We start from the raw sequence: 22187 nt of genomic DNA, 5'->3' as shown, positions 1-22187 counted from the left end.
ACAAGCAGTGCCAAATTTATAACAGACGTGTTTCATGGAGCTAATGAACTTAGGATCTAATGTATAGCAAATAACATGTTTACTTAAATGTCCACTGGAAGATGCACACCATAGAGCATATTAGGTACTACTTTCTATGATCCACACTCGACTGCGATGACATAATTTAGAATTCGACCAACCCATTTACGATACAAATAATGAAACTATCTCTGAGAGCCTATTATATATAGGACAACTGACAAGCCCAACGGAAAGTATATCAACGAGAAAAAGATGAACCATACCTAAAAATACAAACGACCCGCAATATTATTAAATACTGCACTGATAGTTTATAGTAAATTTTATTAGCAATAGGTATAATTAAACAATACACCCAATCTTGTTCATGCTCCACGAACACATTCTTCAATACTAACCAAATTTGGTTATTTTGAAATTATTATTTATTTCAAAGCAAAGAAGAAAAACTTCCCATTATCAATAGACAAATATGCAGTGTTTTAAAATCTCCCAAATCATATTGTTAGTCATCAGAAAAATTCTGTTTTTAAAAATCGATTCAATTTACACACTACCTATACAAAATATAATGCATATTGTATAGTAATTAGAACTTTTGTAATTATTGGATCACTGTTTAGGTAAATTACTAATAACCTTGACGCCGGAGCCTTAATTACCTACTCATAAAAAAAAAACAATATATTATAAAGTTTGTGAAATAAATATAAATAATATAATAAATGTTTTTTTCTCCTATTAAAATTCATCAATTTTCATAACAAACGGACACACTAATATTCAATCAAACAAATACTTATGTAGTAGATTGTATTTTAAAATATAGTAGCAAAATGTTTTAACTTTTACCTATAATCTTCACAACAAACAGCCAAATATTGTTAAAATAAATCATCAAAAAGAATAAATCGAGAAAAATTTTTAAATATTTAAAAAAACTTTTCAATCTTTTCGAGGCATGTTGACAAAATAACGTTGAAATTGAATAAAATAAATCTATTTTTATAAAACTTAACCTAACCTACTAATTATAGTAAAATAATACATTTTAAAATATAACAAGTTTGATAAACTGTACTAAACTTTTAACTTTCAGTCTCTAACTGAGCTTCAACCCACACTCCACTGTACTAACTACTATAATCACTAACGTTTATTATCGATGCAGCTTATTTATAAATTGCACCTAGAGTACTCGAATAAATTAGCCTAGCGGTTTTGAAGTTCATCCAAATACTGAACAGACACATAAACAAAAAAAATTAACATCACCTTAGTTTCACTTGAAAGTTAAAACGTGTAAAATGTTCGCTGACAAACCCATATAACTATTAAGAAAAGAAAAGATCTACAAACATTTTAAAAAAAAGGTAAAAAAATGACAAAAGTTAAGGGGGCAACCGGGTTTGAACCGGTGACCTCTCGATCTGCAGTCGAATGCTCTACCACTGAGCTATACCCCCCGATTGCTTAATTTGGATGATTTGAATGATTATAAGCTATTGACATTTTTTTCATACATTAAATTCATATGATTGAAATCAAAACTTAATTATGAAAGTATTACTCAATTTAGGTAAAAATTCAATAACATCTAGTACAAATACTTAGCAATTTTAACCACTACCAATATTATCGCCCATTAAAAAGGAAAAAGATTAAAATTTTTTTTTGGTGTGTTTACTTACCTATATTGATGGATTAAATATAACTGGAATATATCTGGAAAATATTCTGTATAAATTTGAAACTAATTAGATTCTTTAAAAAAATGTTTAGCGTGCTGTAATTATAAGTTGAAAAATAAAAACTTTTTAGGGTATAGGTATTTATTAGATTTGAACGGGAATAGGCCCATTAAAGTAGGTTACTTTACAGGTACTATAGCTGATCTTTAAACTTGCTACATAAAAAAACCTACACATCAGTTTTGGAGACATCGCGAATCGTCCAAAAAAAAAAAAACGTATCATTTTAAAAACAATACCAATAATACTTCTTTCTCAGCTAAAATTATTATTGTTTATGTCCTAAAGATTATATATACCTATAGGCGCAACTAAACTTACATTTTAGGGGGTGTTAAATGTATACATGATTAAACATAATTCCTATCTTCAAACCATTAGATATAAAATAATATATTTGAAAACAAAAATAATCTTAAATAAAAAAATTGAACAGAGTATGTACATTATTAAAATTGTATGCGTACAAATCATGGATTGAACTTATGGGGGTGCTAATTTTGAATATCCCGGTACTAATGCCCCCCTAGTTACGCCTATGCCTACTTCCTAATATTCTTTAGATATATTTAATACGAGTCCTAAACCTACTTGTTATTTTCCTAGAACATTCTAACATTCAAATAAATTTACTATATTCAGCACAAATGTAATAGACGGAGTTCACTAGTTAGAACTATAGATATAACATACATAGGTAGTCTAAGCCATGTACATTTTCGGCAACCCAAATTTGAATCTGCATCCCTATCTTAACCATACATTCTTTGAATTCATTCCTTTACCATATTGTGGTTCATATGACTGTTATGACTACATTAATGTACATTGACATGAATATTCTATGTTAGAAGAACTTAACAGTTACTTCATATGACAAACAATGTAAATTATAGTGAAAATTGAAAATAAAATAAAATTATTAGAGATTAAGATTCACCAAAAAAAATAGAAAAAAATATTTAAATAAAAATTATCAAGTTTATTATACAATATAAAATTATTAACTTATTAGCATCACTTGAGCTTAATTTAATTTCTATCATTAAAAGAATACCATACAAATAACATATATCTTATATAGTATCTTATGTTCAAGACAAAAACTAAATAACTAGTTAATTGAGTTCCACACAATATGCTGAACAACCCAAATATTATATTAAAAAAAACTTATCTGTTAACACAATAATTATTAAAATAATTTGTGAAGTTTAATGTTATAACAGAAAGGAAAGAAATTAATTTTTGATGATGTTGTCTAATTCATTTTTAATTGCATTTACACCTTCAATCAATGGACTTTGTGCAAATCGGCTGTACAACATATTTTGACAAATGACCAACAAATCAAATAAGTTGACTGCTATGGACCTTCTATAAGACGAAATAAACAAAATTTAACAATTAATGACTATTGTACAATCTAAAGTAAAACAAGTGTAAATTGTTAATTTACCTTTGCATTCCTGAGGGCCATAAATCGACATTTTGTAAATAATAACGAGCTAGGCTCATGATCACTTCTAAAACATGTAGTTCACTAGTTTTTTGCCACCGAGGATCATTAGTAGAGTAAATTCTATACAAAAAACATAATTAGACATGAGTATGTAAATACCAAATTGACGTGACCTTAATTTTAATGAGTAAAGAACAAACTTTTTGTAAATAGACACTAGAGACTCAATGGGTGCCCCAATAGTCAACATTGTCGTATATACAGATTCCAAATCACCTCCTAAGTTGCAGTTCAAGTACTCCAACATGGTAGTCACGTATTCTAGGCAAATAATTTTATAGTTTATTCATCATTTTCTAAGAAATAAATGATAAAAAAAAAATTGGTTGGAACTATATGGATTGACTTACCTAAATCAAATGTAGAAGAGTTAATAGGATGTGAACTGGCTAGTGACTTGACCTTTTCCAAGGCAATTGTCATTTTGTTGTGTTCCCCAATGTCGCCACAATCTTTTACGACTATAATTTAATAACAAAAATATAATAAAACATTCCCCACATGTTTTGAAAATAGGAAATACCTTTTAGTAAAATATTTTCCCAAATTTGGTTTATTAATTCACGATCATCGTGATTAGAGAGTTGAAATATCGCCAGCTGAGCTTCCCAAATTTTATGCGGTTCGGCAAATTGGCTGTAGAGCTGAAAAATAATAAGAACATTAAAAAATACATATTTAAACATTTTAAAAATCACTTACATCGCCTAACGTGTACAGTCTGCTATTGAGTTTTTCAATATTATCGAGTTTCCCATCAAATTCAGCCGATGACAATAAATCTAATATCTGGAAAATTAAAAACAATAGCAATTGATATAAATGTTAAATATTAAATAAATTAAATAAAACTAGTTCGAAACAAACCATTTTTTGGATTTCTGCTACTTGTAGCAAGTCTTCAACTTCTCTGAGACTAGTAGCATTCAGAGCGGGTGTACTTAATTTTTTACTTCTCAAACAGGCCATCGCTCTGCCCAAATACATGAGACGGTCACTTAAAGTCAAACCAACACTAAAAAAAAAAATTCTATAATTTATATGTATTTTTTTATACATCATTTTAATAAAACCAACTAAAAATTAAGTAAACATGATCACAATAATACATTTTTTATAAAAACTATTATTTCCTGAATAATAAAATAAAGAAATGTAATAAAGAGTATTCATTACTCTGATTTTTTGGCTAGCGATGCCAAAACTTCAGCTGCTTCATTATAGTTGCCATTGTACTCATAATATCTACAGAGTACATCTTTTATGTAGTTATTCGAGTCGTCCGTTTTAGATTGGGATAACAAGAATTTCTCTAAACTATGATTTCCCATTTCAATGGTTTCTCTAATCAGTTTTTTTTCTATCAACCACCTGTATACTACAGTATGCATAATTTCATCTTCACATGTAATACATAATCTTATCAGTTCTGATATCTGAAATAATAATAATAGTAATATTATAATAATATAATAGAACATATTTAAGGCACCATACATTTTTAGTTGATTAAAAAACTAATAAAAAAAATCTCTTTAATAATTACCAAATTAGAAGATTGCTCCGGTGTTAATGCTGAATTTTCTAGTACTCCGGGTATAATATTAGGTCTAGTGGGAATAACTACTGAAGGATTTTTAACCATAATCGAATAAAGGTAATCCAAACTGGCACTAATTTCTTTATATACATCTAATCTGTTCAAAAATTTAATATTTTTATTAATAATATAAAATACAAATTAAACACTTGAGTTGTATTTAAAAGAAAAACTACCTCAACATATATGCACCATAACCAGGACTATCTCTATCCAAAATCATGCTGTTAATGAAATAATGACCGCCGAGATTTTTAGGATCGATTTTTTTGGCACATTCCCGACACATTTGGTATACGCCTTCCATGTACGCACAGTTTGTGTATTGAAGACAGACAGACGTCAAATTTAATTTGGGTGCAACTTCTTTTAAAACCTAAGAACATAGTGTTGTTATTAAAATTAATATTGTAATTTAAATAGTGTAAAATTATAATTATTACCATTAGTGATTGATATAAAATGCGTTTACGTTCGTCTTCGTTAATTGTCGATTGAGCCAACTTTATCATTTCGGAAGCCTGAAAAGTAATAAAAAATTTACTTTACAATAATTATTTCATATATATATAATTTTTAAACTTAAAATGTTTACCTTGGCACAAGCTGCATCTTCAGATTGATAAATAGATGGGCAGACTTGACGTAATTTTGTACTTATTGATTCTACAGATGAACTTTCATTTAAATATCTAAACATATAAGTAAAAAAATGTAGAAATTCTCAAAAAAAAATTTTTAATAATAAAATTCTTACGTATCCAAAAGTTTTTGTACCAATATTTGACACATTTCTTGATGAACGATAATTAAATCTTTAAAAATTACATTTTCGAGTACCATTTTTTCTTGCTAAAATATAACATAAAATTAATTTTTTTAATAAATTGGGCTTATGGTTTTGAATGGGTAATACAAATGTACGAGTACTCGCCAAGAATATTCTGGTTAAATCCCATATTTCTTATTTAAATGGGTACCCGTATAGTTTATTAATTATGTAATCGTAATATCTAATATAAAAAATATAATAATTGTAGCCAACAGAATAAATGGAGAGAACACCACACCAACCATTCAAGATGAGTAAAGTATAGGTAATTTTTCACAAAAATCTATTCATTTTAGACTATCTGTCATGTCTACAGCAAAAATTACAATTGTTTTTCTATCAAAACTACTTTGCGCAGGAGAAACTTATGAGGGCAGTATTTACTGTAGATTTACCTAATTTGTACAATACATAGATGATAAAATTATCTGTGTCATAGAGTTTTTTTATGTTTTATATCTATACTCACTAACTTTTATAAATAATAGAAAAAAAAGTCTAAATTATTCAATTACAAATATTGACTTCATGTTATCAAAAAAATATAAACGTTACGAAACAACTAAAATTCTTCTATGTACACTATAGAACTTTGGTAATTTTACTACAAGTAGAATCCGAAAAACTTTGTCTTCTACTCAACAAGTTTTCTGTCCAAAATATGGGCATTGTGGTTTTAACAATAATGAATAATTCAAAGAACTGTTTAACTTACTTCGTTCAGTTTGTTTGCAATAATGTAAAATTGATGTTCACTCAGCAATTTCCATAAATTAAACACTTCAGCACAGCGTGTAACCAACTGTTTTAGACAGTCAATTGATTTAGATTCAGAATAATAAGGGTCTTGTACAATTGTACGCCTGGACATGTCGGTTGGAATTTTTGTAAAGTTTGCCAACATTTTTGAATAATTATTCATGAATGTATGCAATGTTTGTAAATGACTGGCTACAAATGAACAATCGTCTGGAGATACTGTATTGACAATCTAACAAAATAAACAAATTATTAGACTCAATTACTTAAAGTACAAACATTTAAAAAAACAGTTATAGTATACATGATGACAATACATTTTGAAATCTTTGTCATATATTTATAATTTTACAAAAACTTACATATGTCTTGCCATCGGTAGTTTCCATATTAACAGCTTTAATATTCCATAACGGCCTGAGTAATCGACTGACGAACGCATACAGTCCATTGTGCTTAGGTGAATATTGAACTGAAGTGGTTTCAAAAGGTAGATTTATAATATTTGTTTGATTGACTACATTTGCAGTCATAGGTGTTGAAAATGTGCCTGGTCTAAAATCTGAAATTAGTCAAGTATACACAATTAGTCCAAAGATCGAAAAAAATATTTTATTAAAGAAATACAGTAAATTTTAAATGCAAAATCTTACTATTATTTTGAATGCAACTTCTAGAATCATTTAATGTATCTTGAAAATTTTCAGTCACTAATTTTGGTTCGCCGCCATGAGTAAAGAAAGCACGAGTAGCATATTCTTTTATCTGAACACATTAAAAAAATTAATACCGAATATGACCAATGACCAAAATATAATAGTTAAATAAACTATAAAACAAACCTTTATGTTTTTAAGAGACTGATCACAAATAATTGTTAAACACGCAACACAAGCTTGATCATCAGAAAAAGTTTTGAAATAACTCTTGATAGCATCCGTTTCTGATCCTTGGCTCGCCGCTAATAATTCACAAAGCGTATCATATGGCCGCAGCATTTCAAATATTTCTAAACCCTATGATTTAAATAGAAATACAATTTTTTTTAATGTAGATATTTAATATGTCAACAATAATTATTCAACTGATATTGTTATTTTTATATTTTTTTTACAATACTTCCTAAATAATTTATTGTTTTTTTTCTTAAATATTAAGAACTGAATAAATATTTATAAGCTTTTTTAATTAAATTACATGAGAATAAAGTAGGCATTATAGAGAGGCAACACCATTATATACATATACATATAATGGTTATATAAATGTTTAATAGTTATATAAATAATTACCTGAGGTGCTAATGTAATGTACTCTTGTCGGTTTTCAAACTGTTGGCGTACGATAAGTGGTGGTTGTTGAACACCCGGATCGTTATATATTAATAAATTTGGTCCTATGTTATCCAAAGCCAATGGGCAAATATCCAAATCGCTAATAAAATACCTTTCACTAAAATTTGGACTAAATGCATACTCGTCTGGAGAAATACACCACAACATTGGTCTGTAATTGGTAATGTCAGTATCACATGCCATTAGTATCGTACCTGTAATATTAAAACAAAAGAAACATTAGTGTTTTATTTATTAAGCTAAAAGGTATTTTAATAAAACTAAATAAGTATTTTGCTCACCTCTATTATACAAAACATGTTGAACACTACTTGGTTTGGGTTCTCCTATAGATCTGTTATAACCAGGTGGTAAACGAATATGTATGAGTTGTAATGTATATGGTCTTGTGGAACTTGTTATACCATTTGAAAAATATAGTCTAAACCCAAACTTTGAGACCACCATAAAATGAATATTTGAAGATTCGGTTTCTTCTACAACTTTTATGCTACTTAGTGTGGTCATTTGAGCCACTTCCAGAGTTCTGAAATCCAAAATTATACATTTATAAAATAAAAATCTCAATACATTAATACATTAATCTCACACCTCAGCATTTTAGACACTTGATGTTCTAAGTTAGAGTGTGACAAAGAAACAACCCGACTAGTCGATTTTCCATCATATCCCAAATCATATAATTCAACAGAACTATTTTCAGATAGTGTGTAAATAATATGTCTTGTGTTATCTACAGCTATTTCTACAATAGCAGATGGTTCAGTTATGGCGTACGACAAGAATGATGGTAGAATATAAGATAGTGTGCCTGCTGAGTGACAAACTTTCTTACAACGCCGTCCACTTCCGATTGAAAACCATCCCAAATCTTTCTATAAAATTAATATTGTTTTATTTATTGTAAAAAATGTTTTTTTTTTTACAACAGATATTATAACATAATTAGGTATTATAATATATAATATGTGTTGACTTATTACCCAATATTCTATTTCAAACAGGTTACCATCTTCACTTCCTAGGAAAATGCGTCCATTATTTGTTCCAACAATCATGGATATAATTGCGCCTTCAGTGGGAACTTCATAAATTGTATCTGTTGTTAATTCTAACTGTTCCACTGTTCTACCTACACATAAAAGTTTGTGTTACATAATTTTATACTATAACTGATAATAAAAAAAGTTGTAAAACACTAAAATTTGTAATAAAATAAAAAGTGTATAATTCAATTGAATATAACACTAACCATACTTTACCTTCAAGATTTGTAATTTTTTTAAAAGTCACACCCAATATCGCAATATTTAAACCAGTAGCCAAAACTAATAAATGTTTAATGTGAGCTTGAAAAACATTTGGTTTCGGTGTAACCAATGCAACAGCAAATATTGTTGAATTCATACCATCAAAATATGACAAGTCCGCTCTAATAAAAAGACAACAAATAAGAGTAAAAATATATAAATATAGTTCAACTATAAAAATTACCCTTCATCATAATCCCATAAGAAGAACTCTTGATCAATCGTAACCCAAACTCTATTAATCTCAGGAAAAATTCCTAATTTACGATGAAAATTTTGAGCATCTAAATATCCAAATAAACAGTTAAGTTTGTGGTTACTATATATATTACATTTTAATACAAATTTTTATTTAAGACCCCTACCATTCCACTGCTCTAATAATGTACCCGGTAATGGTATTTTGTGTTTCAATTTAAGTGGTGTGATTGAAGGTAAACCTGCTGAATCCTTAGGATAATCATATTCAGTTGAGCCACTAACACTGTAGCCTGAGTACAACAAAATATATTCATATTATTAAAAATTTGTTTTTTATTATTTTCCGAAAACATATCTAACTAAATAATACTAACTATTATTGACTATTTGCATTTTGTCAAATAGTGTAGGGAATGAATTTTCAATTATAAAAAACTTATCCAACATTTTCCCTGAAAGTTCTAAACTTTCTTTTGTAGTTATAGATTGGTTAGCCAATGACACAGATGAATTATCCATGGTTCTTGAAATATTCATGGAGGAACTAGAAAATTTAGTTTAGTTATATAAAAACACAAACTTAATAATTGGATTGTTTCATTAATATTTTTGCTCATCAACGAAATAAATGTTTTACTAATTACTTCATCACTCAAAAAAGTTTACAATCGACTAATGAAGATAAAATAAGTTCAACTTGATATTAAAATAGTTAACTACACAGATATTGACGTTTATGAAAATAAAAACTTATTTAAAGTACTTATGAGTCTTACTATCTATCATCAGTGTAAAAACAGACAACCAACAATTATGAACTATAACAAGTTTTGAAGCAGTAGTCAGTAGTCAGTACCAAAACAAAATTCCGTTAAGACTAGCGGTTAACCTCAAAAAGAACAATGTATGAGAATGGTGTTAGCACCGATTTGATTTTAATTTTTGATAACAAAAAAGTTCAATTGATAAGATAATAAAGTGATTCCAAGTCAACAATAAACAGCATGTTCATTTAATAAACCACATGACCGGAAATCGGAATAACTGGAAATTGGAATCGGGATATTGTTTAGTTCATACTGCTCAGTCGATAAAATATGATAAGTTTCTCTTAGGCAAAAATCAAAATATACTGCAAACAATTAGTATGATTAATGTATACATTAATTTTAATTAAATAATTACTAAACTAATTTAAATTTAATTGGGTTGTTAATATTTGCTTATAATATGGACACTAAACATCGGTAATTTGAAATAATAATAAGGATATATAAGAATTTAGAAACCATTACCTAGTTATAACATGATAAATATTTAATGTAAAGTCTAGGAAATTGTGAAGTTTGTGACAATGATCCTGCCAAGTATTGCTGTCCTAGATGTGAGCTAAAAACATGCAGCTTGGTGTGTGTTAATATTCATAAAAGAGAATTAGAATGTGATGGAAAAAAATATAAAACTAGTTTCAAACGATTGGATAAATTTACTGACAACGACATGAGTCAAGGTACACGGTATAAATTATAACAATTTATACCTCTAATACTATTTTTTCATAATATACTAGTAATAATTTGTCATGCTTATTATGAGACAACTTTGTATTATCTCTTTTTTTTCAAGTTTATTTATTTTAATAAGTTGCATTATTTTAATACTAGATTATAGGCTTATGAATGAATTTATTGAAGCAGTTGGAGAATTTAAAACAAAAACACAACGTCTTTCTAATTTCTCACCTGTAAGTTAACATTTATATAGTGTAAGAATTTTTTTTTACATAATAATAAGTATTAAAAGATATTTATCTTCTCTACTTTATAACTGTACTTAAGCCTTCTGTTATTATTTTATTTATTAGGGTTTTCGTAAATTACGGTATCAAGCTTATCGTCGTCGAATACGCTTGCAAATATTACCAAATTCTACTATGAACAAAAACAATACGTCATTTGTCAATTGCAAGACCAACAAAATGTTTTGGCGTGTTGATTGGATATTTCATGATACCAATGTTAAATTCACAGATCACAAGTAATAGTGTAGTACAGAAAATAAAGCATAACATTTTTATTCATACAACTTTATTTTTCTCTAGGGTTTTAGAATACGACAAACTCAATAATCTAGCAAGAAAATATTTCACACCAGAATCTCATAGTGAAGAAATCAAAGAAAAACTACAGTTTTATATGTCAGCTGGTGTAAAAGAAGTAATGTTTTTAATGAAAACACCTTATGGAAAGTAAGTTTTAATGTCTAAGTGTATTTTGAATAAATCAGTAAGTTGAACATGGTTATGTTTGGGTCACTTGGAGTAAGGTTACTGGTTATTTTTTGATAGTTGCAGTTTATCAAAGAAAGAAACTATTGATGTAAGTTATCAATTGACGAACCACTAGCACCTTGGTTGATGTGTTAAATTCTATAGGATACTTTAGTTATTAACGGTGGCTAGCCACCCATTTATAGAAACAAATCCCATTTATATTAAAATAATATTTATTATGAAATTATTTTTCAGATATTATGAAGTTGATCCAGAAGAATCATTAGTGTATAATTTAAGAAATAAATCAATATTAGAGTATCCAGAAATTCTGATAGTTTTATCGATTCATAAAGACACGTTTAGTGAACTTCTTTACGTTGAAAGGCCTATGTTTAATAAACATAGTAATAAATAAACTGTATTTAAGTTTTTGTGTGTTTGATCTTAGACTTGGCCTCGTAATTTATTGGTCATTATTATGTTATTGTGGTAATTATCCATCTCAAAAAGTTTCAATTTTTTACCAGCATTTTTATTTTTATTTGATTAATAATTATGTTTCATATTATAAAATTGTATTGCAATACTGTAACAATAATGTACTATGTATCCTTTATCTTCTTATATCTTATATGTTGTAACAACTAAAAGTGTAATTTTCAATACAGTTACCAATCAATTTTTTTAAATTAACATCGTATTAGTATTCTTTTAAATTACCCTTTCAAATTGTATCTATACTCTTTTGAAATTAATTACAGTAAATAGAAAATATGAAACTTAAATGTAATAACATCTTTATATTCTTTCATATTGTTTGATTATTAATGAAGATGAAAATACCTAGATTTCTCTCCAGAAAAAATACCTTAACAATAATAATAAATAAATACAATTTTGTAGCTTTAAAAAAAAAATATTTGAAAATAAAAAACAATTCAATATTAGTCTTAAAACAGAATAGGTTTAGTACTTAACTGTTACAGCCATATTGTGTTGCCCAAAACGTAATTTGAACAAATGTGCTATTAAACTAATTTATTTAGCACACATCTGAATAATGACAGTATCTAAAGCTCGGCCAGTTAAATTTTCACCAGTACCTTTCTCTTAAAACATAGATTATATTAATCAAAGATATATACTACCTATGATTAATATTATCTTAACTAAATAGATTCATCTAATGTATGTATCATGTTTACTGAAAACATTAAGCACCAATAGATGCATCGTTTTGTATGTGCATAGTAATTTCATCCATTATTAACCCATAAGCGCCTAGCGTTGCCATATGGCAACATCCAATTTTTTCAAATATTTAAGTACACAATTTTATATATATTTTTTTTTTTTAATTATAAAAATAAGAAACAAGCACCCAAGACACCAATTATTTAAATAAAAAATTCCAAAAAAGAACTCCGGCATTAATGGGTTAAGGAAACCAAGTATAGCCGTTTGATCCCCTTGATACATATACAAGAATACAATGCCTTGATGAACACCTAATTTCTTGTTTTACCACACGTATTATATTCTCAAGTCTCAAAACTAGTTTTTTAATTTCTCACACATATACTCTATTATTTTTACATACATGATCATACATTATTATTGTTTAAAAAAAAAAATATATTTTACGTAGGTCTTTTTTTTTTTAATTTTAGTACATCATCAAAATATCAAGTGTAACATGAAATTCTGATAACCCTTGTGTACCAATATGATATAGGATAGGGCTATGTTCTCGACGCGCCAGCGTTTTAAGACCATATTATTAGTTATGCACTAGTGTTCATTAAAACTAAAGCTCCTTTAAATAAATAAATACTCGATGAATGACAAATTAGAACAATCAAGCGAAGGCGCTTCGTGCCCTTCTAATAACATGTAGCAGTAAATTATTAATTTATTACCAGATTATCCTTACCGCTTACGATTATCAAAAGTGGAAAGACCGTAGTTAAATTTAGATGCCTGTCGGTACGCACTAATTATTTGTCTAAATTTATTATATATTTATATGTTTATAATTTTTGTATCATTTCGCCTGTGAACGACATAACTCACTTATTTCTAATATTATAATAGGTACTGTGTAAATATTCTTGATATTATTGGCCTCCAAATTCCGACTTCTGTACTGGGGAATATAATATATAGTAGAGTTTAATAAATAAGCACATTTGTTCATTAACTGTATACATTTATAAAACCGGCGTTTTTTTCGACCAACTGACAAAATAATATTAAAATCTGTCGACCGACGCTATTCCTGGTGATCCTCCTCGTAGATTAAAGAGAAGATGGTGTCGTGACTTAAATGAAAATTAAATACTAATCATAATTAACCAAAGACCTATGTAAAGTGTCGCCATTGGGTGGCTAATTTTCTCACGTGTTTCATGTCAAAAATAACTTACTTCCGCATACATGCTTATTGTAATAATTAAATTACAGATTTTTGTTTTTAAAAATAAAGTTTAAAAAAAAATCTATCGAAAATTCAATTTGACTAATTTTTTAAAAATATAGAAAAATTAATGTGTGCATGCACTGCGCAGCCGGCTGTAACGCGTTTTAGTTTCTGCGCTCGTGTCATCTATTTTGGAACGGAGTATAATATGTGCTAGGTATTTTTTTAAGACCTCGGATTTGCATGATATTATGGTTTGAAATTTAAATTATAACTACGAGTGTTAGACTAAGAGGAAACTTTAGAATTCAAATAGTTTAATATGTATGTTAATTCAAGCAAGATGTACAGCATTTCTTTGGGGGGGGGGGGGCTATAACCCTTACACAAATTCTGAACATACAAACTTGTGGGGGAAACTCCCCCTACACCCGACCCGTGTTCAAACCTATTTTTTTATTTATCTATAAGCCACATGAATTCTAAGGTATACGCAATTATAGTATAATGTACTGTTCCTATATTTAATAAAAACGCTTTAGTTACCTAAACAACATACCTATAAAAGTAGAAAAACGACCACAGTAATCAAAATATTGGAATTAATATGTGTATAAAATAAGACAATTTTCCATTTTTTTGTAGGGGAGGGGGTTATCCAAGCGATTTGACCCATATATAATAACAAGAACCTGCGTCACCAATATTCGGAACATTTGTGTTGTTTTAAGAAGCAAGAACAAAGCGGTTTTTAAAAAGAAACTCTTTTATTGATACAAAAGTGCAATTTAATGTCCCAAGTTTTAAAATTACAGTTAATTAGATTTTTTTAATTAAATAAATGCGTTGAGCAAAAATGTTAGTGCTATTCATTTTTTAACGATATGCGTTTGAAGTACACAATTATTTTTAACTATTATTTAATTAGTTCAATTTAAATACCTCTAATTCCTTAAAAAAAAATATAATAATATATGAAAATGCGAAAAAAACTATTTGGCCATTATATACCACCAACATTATAAAATAACATACAATCAATTAAAAAGCAGATTATTGGACGAGATGAAAGGTTTTTCCCTGAGCCCGGATACATCCGTTCGAATGAGTCTGAAAAAAAAAACATTTATAGCTATAGCTGCTATAAGATAAATGTATGTATAGAATATAGATGGCAAAAAAAAATTAGTTCTTTATACATATTCATCATGAAATTAGTTAGTATTTCGATCGTACAATTAAGATAATGGTTTACTGCTGCCTTTGCTGGGTTTCAAGTTTTCAAATGACTCACATATAGTGTATGTATAGTCCTATAGACTACAATTTATACATAAAAAAAAAACTAAAATAGGTCTTTACTCTTTCTACCCCACTTGAAACGTGAACTTCGGAGGGGGACACAGGGGCATTACCTCTTGAAGAGAGAAGTCACCTATGAGTCTATAATATTTTAATATTACGGACTAAAGCCCTTCCCCCAAAAACAATCCATAGCCTGTCTATGCCCACTTTTGGCATCATTTAAAAATATAATAATAGAATAATGTATGGAATTCGCATACCCGTTTAAATGAGGCGTCAACGTGACCATATCTTTAGCATGAACTTGAGCAGTCCTAGCCCTCGCCAAAATTGCCATTACTGTTCTCTTTGACGGACTCATTGCCACTTTTGAAGATTCACCTCCGGTTAGCAAAGGTCGTTTTCTTCCAGGGGTTTCTGTTAATTCATACTCATAATAGTACATAACATATAGGTATAGTTAAACTCATTACATCCGTTTTTATTATATTATACAGAGGATAAGCTATACATAGTATGACATTCTACCATTTCCTAACAACAGCGACCTAAATAGGTCGTAAATATGTAGGACTTTGTCACTGTGGCGAATTTTTTATAAATTCAAGAATTAGTGTAAAAAAAAAAGTGATTACGACGAAGAAAAAAATGTACAAAATAAAATGTACAAGACTATTTCGAGAATTTAAACTTTTAAATTTCTATGGTTTTTAATTTTTTTGAATTTAGTTTTATGATTAATAGACATATTTACAATAAAATGAGACGTCTCGTTAAAGAGTTTTAACGGTACTTTCCAGTTCTTTTGAATAGGGGTTTAAAGAGAAAAAATGTCTACCTTCATTATTTTTATTTAATCCGCAATGCCACTTGCCAGCGATCAATTAAAAGTTCTAAATGCAAATAGCATTGAATAATAACAGTTATTTACAGTTTTGTTGTCGAGCAATACCGTGATATTACAATATTGTGCACTGTAGGTTCATATTATTATACTATCATAATCGACAATGAATTTTACGAATATCATGAATGTAAAATTTTTTTCAATTAAAATTATTATAGTATCGGAAATGAAGCGTAAATACACATGTTATTTTCTCGTACAAGTTGTAAATTATTTACCTATGGAATCCTACATAGTAAATTGATTACATTTGAAAATGGCTTTATCGCCAGCAAGCAATACATATTAAATATAATATATTTATATACTCGTTTTGTAGTACCTATAAGAGGTGGTAATAACATAGGTATTGCGCACTTCATTAAATATTTAATAGTGCACCATTTTCAGCTGTGGCTTCGTTTGCTGTATAGGTAGGTATTAATTATTATAATACATATATATATCACGCTATACAGTTGCCACTCGGTTGTTTATAATGCATACAGCATAGTACATCACTTTAATCCAAATGCATATTGGCCATACCCGAAATTCTAATTAGTGTTTGATCGGCACTGTGTTTAATGTGCACAGGTGAGCATTCACTGATCGGTTGAGTAGAACAATCATTTTGGAGGTTGTCGTCCATAGAATGTAATGAAGATCTGCTTTCGCCCGTTTCCGAATCAGTCGCATCCGTCGAAAAACCACTTTTTTGCAATACTTGCATTTCCCACATTTGCTCTTGTCGGATCTCGTCGTTATAATCCTGCGTCAAACATACATTTTAAATTAATCAAATCTATGTTTCATTGTTAATCATTTTCGTGCGTAATCCCTCGTACAGTTATATTATATGTATATTATTCAGAGGTGTATGTACGCTGTACGGTGTAATCGGGATCGGATTACTCGGGGGGTAATAAAAAAATATTTTTACCACAAAGAGATTATAGCGAAGCAAAACAAAAAAAAATATATTGTTGTTGTTTAAATGAAAAATACCTACATAATATTAAGTGGATATGTTATTTTACACCCTGAGTAAAAAGTAAAAATACAAATAATTACCGGAACTAAAAAACGCCGGACTTCCGTTAAAGCATATGCGATTCGAGCATGAGCTTCTGCGGCTGGAGCAAAAGCTGTAATTTCGACGTGAAGATCATCTTTGAGATGTGCGAATTTCGAATCACCCGAGTTTCGCAATTTGTCCTCCTACTCGATAAAAATAGGGTATTATCATTCATTTGCAAGATTATTGTCATTGTTTAATATAAAATTACAAACACAAAATAAAGCTGCGATGTCTATGTAATATATATATCAGTAAATTTTACTTTTTATGTAATTTATATTTTTCTTTTTTGTTTAAGCATAAAGATAATTACGTTTTTTATTGTATTGCAATATATATGAGACGGAAAGGGAAAAGAGACTTCTTGTCGTGAGAATCCAAATCGCAAGAGAGGCCAAAACATCGATCACGGTTAGAAACAAATTTAAGAAAAACATATATTATGTTATAAGCATATATTAACATATATTATGTCTGCTTAGGGGCACTTTATTTTAATTTTTGGTTAAGTTTCATTCCTTAAGTATGTAAAATAAAAAGTTGGCAACATTTCATGATTTAAAGCGTTTTTTCAAGAAATATTCATTTTCCAAAAATAAATATAACTCGCTAATTTTCAATGTTCAGAAATTAGTGCAGAATTTGGGAATACCAATAAATCAAGTAAATCGAGTTAGAATTTAATTCATTTGAGAGTATAAAACCCTTTGTCCCTTAAACCCGGAACCTATACATCATATAAAGATTAGAGAGTATAATGCACATCATTTACTTTGTGTAAGGCACCTGATAGGTTGATAACTTCCTGTCATTGCAAGAACAATTGTACTACACAAACGAGTCGGTAATCAATACACTCGTCTAGATACATGCTATTATATTATATTATGCAATCTTACCTTACTCTTGTCTCGCATTGATCCTCTTCCGAGTATTGCCATTTTCGTGATAGTTTCTTCTTGAAGTCTTTTTAGCGAATTTCCCTTAGGCCCCAGCAGTTTACCGACAAAATTAAACTAAAGTTGTGTAATATAAAGGCTGAAGTATAATATAATGAGCTTCATATTATGGTTGGTAACATAAGAATTAATGTAACCAAAATTTATGTGAGCTAACAATAATTATGGTCGATATGTTTATAGAACTAATACATAATTAAATATTTATTATTTGTATTAATTAGGATATTTTATTAAGTAATTTATTAAAAAAGACCTTGGCTGCTCACAGCTGAGGTCATAAGTCTTAAATTAAGTAATTATGCAATCATAATTTTAATATTATACTATACAGTAAATAAATAAAGCATTAAAACCTAACTATAATTTATAACGAGAATTATATTTTATATGTTTAGGGACATGATTAAATCCCAGGCTTATTGAATATTTAAACATGTCAATAAACGACATTATTGCTTTGCTTTTAGAAATTTTAGTTATCGAAGTTTAAAGTATATATTTCCTTCAGTTAATTTTAAATAATGTCTCCCTTGTGCATACCTTTGGATGGTCTCTAACAGGTACCGCAACTTTAACAGAAACCTTAATTGGCTTGTCTCGAATTACATCCACCATTCGTAGAGTATTTTCTGATTTTCTTTCACTTTTTAACTCTGAATCAATAAAAATAATTGCATAGAATACAGTATTATTATTTATTACAAGTTATCAATTATGATGTATTAATTTTGGACCCCCATTTTAATATAAATATATATATATGTGCGTGTGTGTGTGTGTGTGTTATAGACTACGCCAGTTGCCTAATATTACCACAGTAATTGGTATTACTTTATTTTACTGGTTAAATTATTAATTTGTTTATAAAATTAGTTTTTAAATAGGTATACTTGTATTGAAATTTTAACCAGACTTATTTAATTATAAGAAAAATAATTAAGGTATTGTAATTTACAGAAACACATAATTGGTTTGATATACCTACGGGCCATCCATCTTACGTCGTGTTCTATTAATTATTATTATTACTATTATTATTTATCATACAGTTAATTTTTAAATTATTAGTAAACCTGCTGAATACAAAAACCCGAAGAATCTAAAGTGAATTTTTTGTTGCATTCAAATGTTTGATAATTATTTTTCAACAGTATATTTGGAAAAATGTATTTAAAGTAAAAAGGCGGCTTTTACAGTTGAAGTATGGATTATGTAACTTAATGTGTCTAATAACATTTTTTAAGTAATAAAATTATTATATTTTAATTTAGTTGATTTAAATCGTCAAAAATAATTAAATTGTTAAAACCACGAGTACTATATGGATAATATATTTCCACAGAAAAGTTTTAAATAAAAAGTGTTATTCGTAAGTGCGATAGTTTTACGACTTATGAAGCTAGTATGTATATGCATTTAGAACGCTGTACAGTACCAGGCACAGAGCTCGGCTAAAAACTGATGTACATTTCATTTTAACACGCTAACCTGACGCTCCAGTAACTTTTTAATGATAATCGAAAAATGATACCAAATCGTTACCATCGTTTACAAAAACGTTAAAAGCCTAAAACAAAATGCAATAGTAATTGAAAAATATTTTCTGAACTCTATATAACCTATGTCCTATGTGATTTATATAATAACGCATTGCAAGGATTAAACTATGGAGATTTTTTAAAATAAAAAAGGCAATGTGTTTAGTAGTTTAACTTTAAAACTATCTCTTTCTTTTGTGAAGGTTTTAGAAAATATGGTTTGTTGTTTAAACACAATGTTTTATTTTAGAAGGGGTGAAATTGAGTGGCATTCGCCTCTCCTTTGAATATTTTATAACATTATAAAAAAACAATAGAGTTGATCATCAGATCACTATTGTTTACACGTTAAAAATACCTAAAATTAATAGCATTATCATAATGCCTAAAAAATTAAGATAAATAAAAGTTCAGAATAAAAAGCCTTTTATTATTTTATTTAATGATAATAATCGATTACCTGATTGAGTCAATGCTGTTTGTTTTTTATTGCTATCGATATCCTCTAAAGTATCCATGCACGACATAATTTATTTTCGATTATAATTTACACAATGAATTCACTTAAAATCGTGTTTAAAATATTGCTTTTAATCAATTCTCGTATACAATTATACCTAAAAAATAAGTCATTAGTTTTATTCTGTTTTTTTAAGTTGTTTATTATATAATAAGCAGAAGGTTTTGAAAATACTTATGATGGTAGAGAACTTTGAAGCTGCGATTTATCCCAAGAATAAGAATACTTGAGTTTTCCTTTGCGGTTTAGATTTAAGAAGAGATAATAGTGTACTTCTATTTCACTTTCTTTTGACAAGCCAAAAAAACCCTGTCAAAAACGGCTTACACTAAAATGAATAAACAATGAAAAATATTTTACGGCGTTTATTTTTCAGATTAAGAGCTTAAACGTATTCCCATTGAGTATATGTATTGTATATACTCAATGGTATTCAGCTGACAATAGTTAGCGTAATTTGGTTTTACATTATTTGAATTAATAAATTCAAACTTACTGCAAAGTAAGCAAAGGCTCAGAAAAGTATCTTATGTTTATTTTCTGCTATATTTTTAAAACTTAAGTACGTCACTACTTTCCATTAGGTACATTTTTATATAGTTAAACATAAAACAGTAGTTGGTTGATGAAATAGATCAGAAAATGGCTAATAGTTAAGAGTAACTTCTGTTTCTTGAGAACATTTAGAGAAAGATTTAAAAAAATTATATTTTTTAAGCGATTTCAAAGCTTTATAGTTACCTACTAATTGAATGCGTTATATATAACCAGAAATATTGCTAAAATGCTACAGATTCCAGAACAATATTTTTATTTGGTACTGCGTTTTTTGATAGAATTCAATAGCCAGAACAAATTAATAATAATTGAAATTAGCATTAGAATATAATTTGTAACCCCGTAAAAACAAATATTATTTTTCTATAACAATAACTGAACACGTAAAAACTAGTTACTATCATTAATTATTTAAATTTTTTTAACAATATACAATTAATTAAATATAATATGTGATTTGTCACATATTAATAATGCATATTAAGAATTCTAATTAAACTAACTTAAATATAAATTAACTCGCAATACTTACGGATTACTATGTACATACGTAAAATACAGTCGGTTATATCTCTTTGAGCTATACTTCAGCCAGATGAAAAGTTAAACTTGTACTGAGGACTAAACTTAAAAAAAGGGTTGCGTTACCCTTACCGACAGAGTGCGATAATTGCGCTATCTGGTTACGCGTGTTATCCTGCAAACTGTATATTTTAAAATATATGAAAAATAGATTCCACTAACATATATAGGATGGGGTGGGCTGGTGGCGATTTAACCCCCGAAAAAATGTATACGAAGTCATACCCCTTAAGTTAAAATTGTTCGTTTAATCCATAAATAATTCCTTTAACAATTTAAACATACTTACAAATTTTAAATAAGTTTAATTTATGACGATGAAAAATTGGCTATTTGTAAAAGCAATTATAGCCTTAATCAATGTAAGTATAGTTAGGTATTTGTCATTTATTAATATGGTAAAGAACACCTGTAATCATTATTTTAATTAGTGCTATTTAAGAGATATTTCATGATATATTTAATTGTATATCACTACCGCTTAAAAATTACTTATGGTTCGTACTCTTTTATAAGATTATCATGAATTTTTTTAATAAAAAGTTTTTATGACTATGTTATTGATTTTCTAGGACAGGGTGATTTAGTGTGTTAATTCAATAAGAAATTTATAATTGGCATGAATGAAAAAAAAAGTTTGGCATCAGAATGTACAAATCATTAGTTTTCAGTAGCGAATGACCTTTTGAATTAGTGTTTTTAATAAC

The 22187-nt window shown here is 28.1% G+C and overlaps 3 protein-coding genes and 1 non-coding gene across 8 annotated transcripts; 1 reads left to right on the top strand and 3 right to left on the bottom strand.

Annotated features, from left to right (window-relative positions):
* Positions 1–1418: 1418 nt before the first annotated feature.
* Positions 1419–1490, bottom strand: Trnac-gca (transfer RNA cysteine (anticodon GCA)). Its single transcript has one exon. It is a non-coding gene; the product is annotated as a tRNA-Cys (tRNA).
* A 1252-nt stretch (positions 1491–2742) lies between these two features.
* On the bottom strand, positions 2743–10244 carry LOC126833380 (nuclear pore complex protein Nup155). 2 transcript variants are annotated; one of them, XM_050564677.1, is made up of 26 exons: positions 10131–10244; positions 9729–9898; positions 9519–9644; positions 9338–9437; positions 9106–9275; positions 8827–8975; positions 8435–8718; positions 8125–8369; positions 7781–8037; positions 7331–7504; positions 7142–7253; positions 6851–7050; positions 6445–6720; positions 5655–5749; positions 5493–5589; positions 5341–5418; positions 5074–5273; positions 4844–4994; positions 4474–4733; positions 4165–4312; positions 4000–4086; positions 3821–3941; positions 3648–3758; positions 3438–3558; positions 3235–3357; positions 2743–3152 (listed from the first exon to the last, which is right to left on the bottom strand). In XM_050564677.1, exons 2-26 carry the CDS (start codon positions 9889–9891, stop codon positions 3017–3019), a joined length of 3984 nt encoding a protein of 1327 aa, XP_050420634.1. In that variant the 5' UTR covers positions 9892–9898; positions 10131–10244; the 3' UTR covers positions 2743–3016. The 2 variants fall into 2 exon arrangements, with proteins under 2 accessions (XP_050420634.1, XP_050420633.1); XM_050564676.1 differs by having other exon boundaries at positions 9999–10205.
* Positions 10245–10339: 95 nt separating this feature from the next.
* Positions 10340–12296, top strand: LOC126833388 (box C/D snoRNA protein 1). The gene is made up of 6 exons (XM_050564688.1): positions 10340–10601; positions 10683–10864; positions 11019–11098; positions 11219–11391; positions 11456–11602; positions 11882–12296. Exons 1-6 carry the CDS (start codon positions 10585–10587, stop codon positions 12042–12044), a joined length of 762 nt encoding a protein of 253 aa, XP_050420645.1. The 5' UTR covers positions 10340–10584; the 3' UTR covers positions 12045–12296.
* Positions 12297–14850: 2554 nt separating this feature from the next.
* Positions 14851–21503, bottom strand: LOC126833386 (KH domain-containing, RNA-binding, signal transduction-associated protein 2-like). 4 transcript variants are annotated; one of them, XM_050564684.1, is made up of 9 exons: positions 21431–21503; positions 20515–20668; positions 20281–20437; positions 18823–18935; positions 18220–18336; positions 17314–17460; positions 16789–17011; positions 15614–15770; positions 14851–15158 (listed from the first exon to the last, which is right to left on the bottom strand). In XM_050564684.1, the coding sequence occupies exons 3-9, from the start codon at positions 20345–20347 to the stop codon at positions 15086–15088; spliced, it is 897 nt and encodes a 298-aa protein (XP_050420641.1). In that variant the 5' UTR covers positions 20348–20437; positions 20515–20668; positions 21431–21503; the 3' UTR covers positions 14851–15085. The 4 variants fall into 4 exon arrangements, with proteins under 4 accessions (XP_050420641.1, XP_050420643.1, XP_050420642.1 ...); XM_050564686.1 differs by having other exon boundaries at positions 18220–18303; XM_050564685.1 differs by having other exon boundaries at positions 20515–20649; positions 21431–21500.
* Positions 21504–22187: the final 684 nt, after the last annotated feature.

This window comes from Adelges cooleyi, unplaced genomic scaffold (genome assembly GCF_023614345.1).
Source record: "Adelges cooleyi isolate 19-005CV unplaced genomic scaffold, UGA_ACOO_1.1 ACOO_flye_CR_arks_rails_tigmint_CR_PRNA_2, whole genome shotgun sequence".
NCBI classification, from domain to species: domain Eukaryota; kingdom Metazoa; phylum Arthropoda; class Insecta; order Hemiptera; family Adelgidae; genus Adelges; species Adelges cooleyi.
This window is presented reverse-complemented; position numbering and strand designations above follow the sequence as displayed.

Bases quoted from the DNA above. Each gene is read 5' to 3' on its own strand.
- LOC126833380 (XM_050564676.1), bottom strand. The intron at 9,438-9,518 runs GTAGGGGTCTTA...TTGGATATTTAG, and splicing joins ATTATTAGAGCAGTGGAATG to ATGCTCAAAATTTTCATCGT. The intron at 8,038-8,124 runs GTGAGCAAAATA...TTAATATTACAG, and splicing joins ACATGTTTTGTATAATAGAG to GTACGATACTAATGGCATGT.
- LOC126833386 (XM_050564684.1), bottom strand. From the start codon at position 20,347: ATGTCGTGCATGGATACTTTAGAGGATATCGATAGCAATAAAAAACAA. The intron at 17,012-17,313 runs GTAATTATTTGT...TGTTTGACGCAG, and splicing joins TCCGGCGTTTTTTAGTTCCG to GATTATAACGACGAGATCCG. The intron at 15,159-15,613 runs GTATGCGAATTC...TTTTTTTTTCAG, and splicing joins TTGACGCCTCATTTAAACGG to ACTCATTCGAACGGATGTAT.
- LOC126833388 (XM_050564688.1), top strand. The intron at 10,865-11,018 runs GTACACGGTATA...TTTTAATACTAG, and splicing joins TGACAACGACATGAGTCAAG to ATTATAGGCTTATGAATGAA. The intron at 11,392-11,455 runs GTAATAGTGTAG...ATTTTTCTCTAG, and splicing joins GTTAAATTCACAGATCACAA to GGTTTTAGAATACGACAAAC.